The sequence below is a fragment of the Danio rerio genome, chromosome 16, assembly GCF_052040795.2.
Source record: "Danio rerio strain M-AB ecotype USA chromosome 16, GRCz13ab, whole genome shotgun sequence".
NCBI lineage: Eukaryota > Metazoa > Chordata > Actinopteri > Cypriniformes > Danionidae > Danio > Danio rerio.
In genome coordinates, this window is record NC_141036.1 from 33,590,001 (window position 1) to 33,597,701 (window position 7,701).

The window sequence follows — 7,701 nt, forward strand, 5'->3', positions numbered from 1 at the left end:
AAATAAAAAATAAAATTAAATAAATATATACTGCTTCCAATGCTTTCTGTTGTCTCTTTAAATATTCATACTGTGTGTAAATTCAGCCTTATTTTTTAATATTGGATCTCAAGAACAAGCTCATACACACACTCAATTGAAGAGAAAGTGGTTGACTGTACTGACCTTAATCTTTTACATGAGTTACTAAATTGGTTAGAGACTTTTTGGCTGTAAAAACAGCTCCTTATGCTGCTTGATGCCACGGTCAGGAATTTTCACAGTATATTAATTTAATGTTTAGTCATAAACACACTTGTAGAGCAAGTAGTTGGAGCGTTTATTGCTGTTTGTTGCTCCTGGTTATTTCCCTAACAGGCAACTGAGTCGTAAAAGAATGGGCAAAAAAGAAAACTTCAGCACTGCAGAATAAGGCCGATACAAAAGGTGCTTTGTGACTTTCTGTCTTTAGAGACCATAAATTCACCAAATTCACCATTAAAATTTTCACAAAAATTCTTGTCTGAAGAAAATAAGTGCATTTTTACTTTAGGAGGCCAGCTGTTGTACACTGACGGTCCAAACACCTTTTCTAAAAATTAAATGCCAAAAGTTTGATTGACGATGATCTTGTTACTTTATACGTCACCTCACAGGACGGGTATTTGATGTGTTTGTCCTCTCACCTGACGGAGCGATCTGAAAGCCAGCCAGCATCACACTGCTCATAACCGCTGTGATAGGCAGCCAGCAGCTGCTCTGGAGAAGCAATCTCAGCTCCGATGTCCTTACACGCATCTCTGGCCTCATCAAAAGTGAAGGCATAGCGACTCGAGGTATGGCGGTAGAGGAAGACAACCCCTAAGAACATGCTGAGAATCAGTGCTCTCATAATACATCACAGTCTTCTGCAGAAAATGAACAGTGCATTTTAATTGTATATTTTATTTTTAGCAAGTTATAGCAAGTTAAGATCACATAACTGTCAATTGGAAGGGTAGCCCAACTGGATACATGTATTTTTAATAAATACATTTTATTTCAAAATTTAAAGTCTTTTTTTTAAGTTAAATTTAAGGATTATATTTCTTTCTTAATATTTTTATTAAAAAGAAAACTCAAACTATTTCACAAAAATTGGAATCCTTTTATCTGTTTTCTTGAACATAACCTTGTGGAATAATGCATCATTTCTGTAATGTTTTAATATGCTTTGTCATCACACTCTGTTGTTCAAACAGGTCTTTGTTAACAAGTTGGCTTGTTATGTGGGTGGGTTTTTATTTAATATTGTGATTTTAATATTGTTTTTCCTTTTCTTTTTTCTTTTTATTTGCTTTGCCTATGTTATATGTAAAAAATGTGTTAATGTTTCTGAATCTGTGACTTCAATAAAACTTAGTTGAGTTAATGTTAATAATAACAACAATAACAGATGTATCTTGATCATCAAATAAGCATATTAGAATGATTTAAGAATTTGATCACTTGACACTGAAAGCTGGACTAATAATTCTGAAAATTTTGGTTTTACAAATTAGAAATTTTACGGTTTACTTTTTCTTTTAAATAAATGCAACATTAGTCACTTAAAACAATTTATAATCATTAAAATAGTCCAATCAGTGTCATTTAGAGTTTAGGAACTGTATTATTGTTTTTAGTTTTTTTTATAAATGGTTTATTTACATAAAAAAAAAATCGGCAAATTTGACAAAGACCTCAAACCTCTGTTTATGATCTCAACCACAAACAGGACAAATTCAGGAGACGTTAGGAACCTCTTTAATCCTTCCTACACAAACTTTGAAATATTTATTTTTAGAGGGTTCTGGCTTCTTTTGTTTTGATTTATGTTTTTTGTTAAACAGAGACATTTGTACATTTTACATAATTGGTATCGCTTCGGGTCTGTCGTTTGTTTGTTTGTCTGATCGTCTTTGTCTTGTTTGTACTATTTGAAATTATTTTTTTATGTTTTTATTTAAATAGCAGTTTAGTACTTAGTATTTCAGTTAAATATTAAGTAAATTGGTTATGTGTTGTTGTTTTTTTAAATATGAATATATTATTTTTATACATGGAAAGCATCCATTTATATATATATATATATATATATATATATATATATATATATATATATATATATATATATATATATATATATATATATATATATAATATAAATATACATATATTTCTAATTTAGTAATATATTTCTAACCCTTTATTTTGATGGTCCATTTGAGAATTAGTAGACTGTCTGCTTAATATATGATACTGCTGCTAAATCGACATTTAACTGACAATAAGAAACTTTGCAAGCACATGTCAACTTACTTGACCCAAACTCCAACAGTCTACTAATAAATCAACTCTAATGAGAATTAGTTGGCATGTAGATGCACTGTAACTTATATTCATCAAACGGACTATCAAAATAAATTGTGACCTAATATTTGTAACAGTAATTATTTAGATTACTTTTTAACTTAATTATTTTCTTTTTAATCTAATTATTATTAACTGTTTAATATAATTTAATTTAGCTGGAATTTACAACCAAATCTTCTGTACCACTTGGATTCAAACCCCAGTTGATTTCCATTCTGACAGTGGTCTATGGCAGAGAGTGTTTTTCAGATAATTCTCACCCTTAACTTTGACTTGAGCCTGGTCATGTGAGTCCTCCAGGCCATGCTGGACCTCGCACCGGTAGAAACCTGTGTCGTTGTGAATCAATCCCTCCAGTCTGAGGGTGAGATCAGCTGAAGAGGTAGCGTAATTGAGCAGCGACGCTCTGCCTTTATAAGCCTCACTCACCTTAACCCGCTCACCACGGGCCACCAGAATCTCTGTCTCTCTGTCTGATGAAAGAAAGCTCCATTTGACCCGTGGCTGCGTCAATACTGCATGTCGACCCAAAGATGGCGTACGGGGAAGACTCACCAGGCAGGGCAGCGTCAAAGAGCCACCCAAAACAGCAGACACTGGTGAGCTGGCAGGAATGGCCACTTTTAAGGCTGAAGAATCATCTGAGGTTAAGACATAAAGGATGGAGATATTAATGAACTGAAAGTAATGAAGCTAATGGTATTTCATCAGCAGTGTTTAAAGCTTTGATTTTAGTTATAGTGTGCAGGCATTCCTGAAGAGACAGAGTGCAATAAAATTATGTAAAATACCTTGTGTCAATGTTTGCCTATTAAAAATAAAGGTTATTTTTGCAGCAATGCAATAAAAGGAACAATTTGGGAACCATTTAAAAGTACAGTTCTCGCAAAAATTATATTTACTCCCCGTTTAAAGATGCATTAGGTGATTGTCTTCAGAAATATTTTTAGTTGTGCTGGTTGAAAGTCTTCACATTCCAATAGTAATGATTAAAGTAAATTATTTATATGTATTTATATGTACTTTTATATTCTATGTATGACATACGACTAAAAACGTTCGTCCAGCTAACAATTGTTGGAATGACAAATAACTCATTTCAACAAATGACAGGTAACTCAAACTTGTCAACAAATTTACAATTGAATTTCTGTGCAGCCTCTTTAAGCAGACAGATATGTCATTAGTGCATCAGGCAAACTCTGTATCAACCTGAACTTCTTTCTGAAAGACCAATGTGGCCTTGTATCCATGAAAAGAAAGATTGTTTTTGAAAGGGCTTCGCCAAAACAGCAAAACTTTTCTAAATACTGAAGCAAAATCATAATTAGTTTTGTACGCTGGAGGGAAATTATGTTATGCAGTTCAAAACCATGATAGAAGGATGACATGAAGGGTTACATTTAGACAGGTATGTTTTGAAACTATTTGTCATGCAAATATATGTAGATTGTGTTCTTGTTTATGAATGGGTTTATATGCACGGAAGTGCTGTTGAAAACATTCGGCGAAAGAAAGGCTAATTTCAAGTTCAAGAAGTACCTTTTACAGCATCGATAATATATTCGGTTAAACAGACCTGAGCATTCATTTAGTTGTTCAAACGTAAAAGGAGATGAAAACAAGTGAAGAATGAGGATCAGTGAGCACAATTGAAAATGAAAAGTCACTCATTGTCTTGGTAACGTAAGTGTAATGTAAAAAGATGACAGGATATTTCTGTTCTTAGCACTCTTTTTTTTCTGATCAGATTTTTATTAAGCTGAATAACAAAACAAGTAAACAGTGCGCTTCTACCTAACCAGCTTTACTGAGGTTAAGTTTGATTTATATTCACACATTTGTTCATTTTTTGAACAATGACAACTTGTGACACGCTTCCACTCTAACTTTACTTTAAATATTGGGTCTGAAATAGTGTGTAGAAATGACCTCAAAACAATATTACCACTGTTTCATTGACTGTGAACAATTTTATATTTTATAATCAATGGCTGATTAAATGATTTCACTATTTAGAATTTGCAAACAGTACTTTTCTGAAATTATATAATTGAGGAGAAAGTCAGAATGTGCGAATATAAAACCAACTTTACCCCAGTGCCAGTGGGGAAATATAATTCCTGCACTTGCTGGCATGTCAACAACAACGCTGGACAAAGTGAATTTCTCCAAGGAGTTTTCTTACTGGTGAATGACATGATCTAGTGTTATATCTGTTCAGTTCATGTGTTTATGACTTAAGGAGGCATGGCTTTAGACAACAGGGGAGGGATGTAAAATGTCTAAGCTATTATGCTAACGTTAGCATTCTGGCAAATCACATGCTTTTCCAAGAGTTCCGAACATTTATGTTTTTCCTTCTTCTGACGTCCACAAAAAAGATATTTTAGGAATGTTGAAAACTGTAAGCCATTGACTTCGATAGTACACTGAGAAAAATTGTTGGGTTATTAGTTTTTACAAAATTAAGTGTGGTAAACATAAAACAATTAAGTTATCCAAAAAAACTCTCAAGAATGGTGTTGTTTCATCTTTTTATTAAATACGTAGTTTGAACAAAAGGCTTAATTTAATACTTTAAACTTAATTTTAGTGTAGTAGAAAATTTGTGTTCATTTTTTAGATGAAAATGGTAAAATGTGCACAAATAGTAAAATGTATACGCTCAACTTTCACCAATAAGTGTATTTGCACATCAACTATGATAGAAAAACATTTATCAAACAAAGTCCTGGATGTGCCTTAAACTGACGATGTGATAACTTCCAGTTACCTTCCAGTTTTTTTTAGGTGCCATCCATTGCCAGCATTTTTGATGATTTTCACCTCAATTTGATGACCCTCTGAATATTTTCTGCTATGAGTATATGAGCATATTATACATCAAAATAAAAAACAAACTCTTTGCTTTTATAAAAAAACATTAATTCTAATAATTAATTTTATTTTGACAAAAACAGTAAAACGGATTTTTTTAAATAAACAGATGAAGTCAGAGTTATTAGCCCTCCTGAATTATTGGCCCCTGCTTATTTTCCCCCAATTTCTGTTTAAAGAAAAGAAGATTATTTCAAAACATAATGTTTCTAATAACTGATTTATTTTATATTTGCCAAAGAAAAACAAATAAGAAGGAAGAAAAAAGTGTTATCGAAATACTGTGAAAAATATTTAAAAAAGTAAAACAGGAGAGCTAATAATTTTGACTTGAACTGTATTAAATACATATAACTTCGTCTAGATCAACAGGAGTGGATCATTCTGCTGTGGCATCTCCTGATAAAGAAGAGAGTAAGCCAAAGGAAAGACATGATCAACACATTATCAGTCTATGCACATCACAACTAGTTTCTGTGTCCATAAAGAAATCTTGCTCACTGACTTCTCAGTCCAAATGAGAATAAAAATGGTCAAAGATGAGCGATCAGAGTCCAAGTCCATCAACGCCTGCCTGTTCAGTTGTATACCTCCTCATTTTTTTCATGTGTGATCTGATCTACAGTTTCTTTGATCAACCCAGATCTCCCATAACTCATTCTGGAGTTAATTATTCTACAAAGTATCAAAGAAAAATTCCATCATCAAACTGATTTTGCACAATTACCTTTTGCAAAATTGTCTGACATGCAGTAATTGTGTTCCCAAACATCAGGCACTGCTCCAAAGTCAATGTAACATGACAGTGATTCCTATTGTGTGTGGTGTCTGCTGCTCTGAAGCACAACACATTTATTATAGAGCAAAAAGAGATACCAGTGTTTCAGTGCTTGCAGGAACATACATTTTAATTACTAATATATCACACCAGCTTCACAGGAAAAGATTATATTATTCTCTTGAACACACTGAATGGGAACAATGCTCATTCCCAATGTTTATTCAATATTCTAATTAATTACCTTTGCTTGAACACAAATACTGACACACACATGTGCCAATAAGTGTTAAAGCGACAGTTCACCCAATTTTACATATTTTTATATATTTTTATTCTAGATTATTATTTAAACGAACCTGTTCCACTATAAAGAACATTTTTGTGGAGTGGAAATGCTGGTTTATCATAAAGGAATCATAGATACCAATAAAGAGATTTTCCGTGTGTGTTGCATGTGCCCTTTTCTTATTGATTATAAATGATGTCCTGTGTTGTGAATGTAGGTGAGACACACCTGTGGCAGAACTGAGGACAGAGGAGGATGACAGGACACAGAGGCAGATGGCGCTCAGCAGTATATGCAGGAACATCGCTGATCTGAGACTGAACACAGAGAGAAAGAAAAACAGTCATACAAAGTCAAAGAACTGCATTATAAAATTCATATGGCAACATACCACAGTGTAAGATTTCTGCGTCGAAATGAAAGAAGCAAACATTTATTTCCAGAACAGCAAGTCCACTAATTTATGTCATTTCATTTAACTGCATTCTGTTCCAGTGTAAGTTCATGGATATTCATAGGGGAAAATGACACACTGCCTTGTGTGAGAAAGTGAGAAAATGAGAAAGAGGGAGAGGAAGTTCTTTGTGCCACTGCCGTTGCCAGATTGTGCAAATTCACACTAACACTAAATTCTTGAGCCTTTTGAAATCGAAGCATCTAAATGCTGTTGGAAGAGCATTCAATCACTAAATTAAGTGATCTTTAATTGTCTGTGTGCTTAATTAAAAAAAAAATCTGTCATCATTTACTCACACTTCACATCCAAATCTGTTTGACATTCTCCACAAAAAGAAGATATTTTGAAAAATTCTGGGAACCAATAACCATTAACTTCCATTGTATTTGTTTTTGTATAGGTTTCCAACATTTCTCAAAATATCTTCTTTTGTGTTTGTTGGGATAGAACTGGCGGATGGGAGGCAAAAGTTTCCTCCGGGTGATCCAGTCCTGTTGCCGATCTAAATTTTAGGAACAACAAATAATACATTGAATTCTAGTTGATCGTTTGCTATCAGAAGTGTCTTATATGAAAGGCAAAGGGCTCCAGATTACACTTTTTTTCTAACCAAAATAAAATATGATCATGCCTTGATTTTTAATTATTTAATTAGGACAGTAAGATCTGACTTTTATTAGACAAAAGTCTTGTCACTTAACATAAATATTTTATTGTATAGAATATAAAGTCATTAAAAAAATAATGAATATGACTCCCATTAGCTTGGAGGACTGCATCCACACATCTCTGCAAGGACTCAAATACCTTATTTATAAAGTCATCTGAAATGGCAAAGAAAGTGTTCTTGCAGGACTCCCAGAGTTCATCAAGATTCTTTGAATTCATCTTGAATGCCTCCTCCTCCATCCTACCTCAGACATG

At 33.2% G+C, this 7,701-nt stretch overlaps 1 protein-coding gene across 1 annotated transcript in view; it reads right to left on the reverse strand.

Annotated features, from left to right (window-relative positions):
- bcan (brevican) overlaps positions 1-6,849 on the reverse strand; it is a 24,653-nt gene extending 17,804 nt beyond the window's left edge. The window contains 4 exon segments of the mRNA NM_001083813.3: positions 666-840; positions 2,634-3,014; positions 6,549-6,631; positions 6,712-6,849. Coding sequence (NP_001077282.3) covers positions 666-840; positions 2,634-3,014; positions 6,549-6,624 — 632 coding nt within the window. The 5' untranslated portion in view covers positions 6,625-6,631; positions 6,712-6,849.
- Positions 6,850-7,701: the final 852 nt, after the last annotated feature.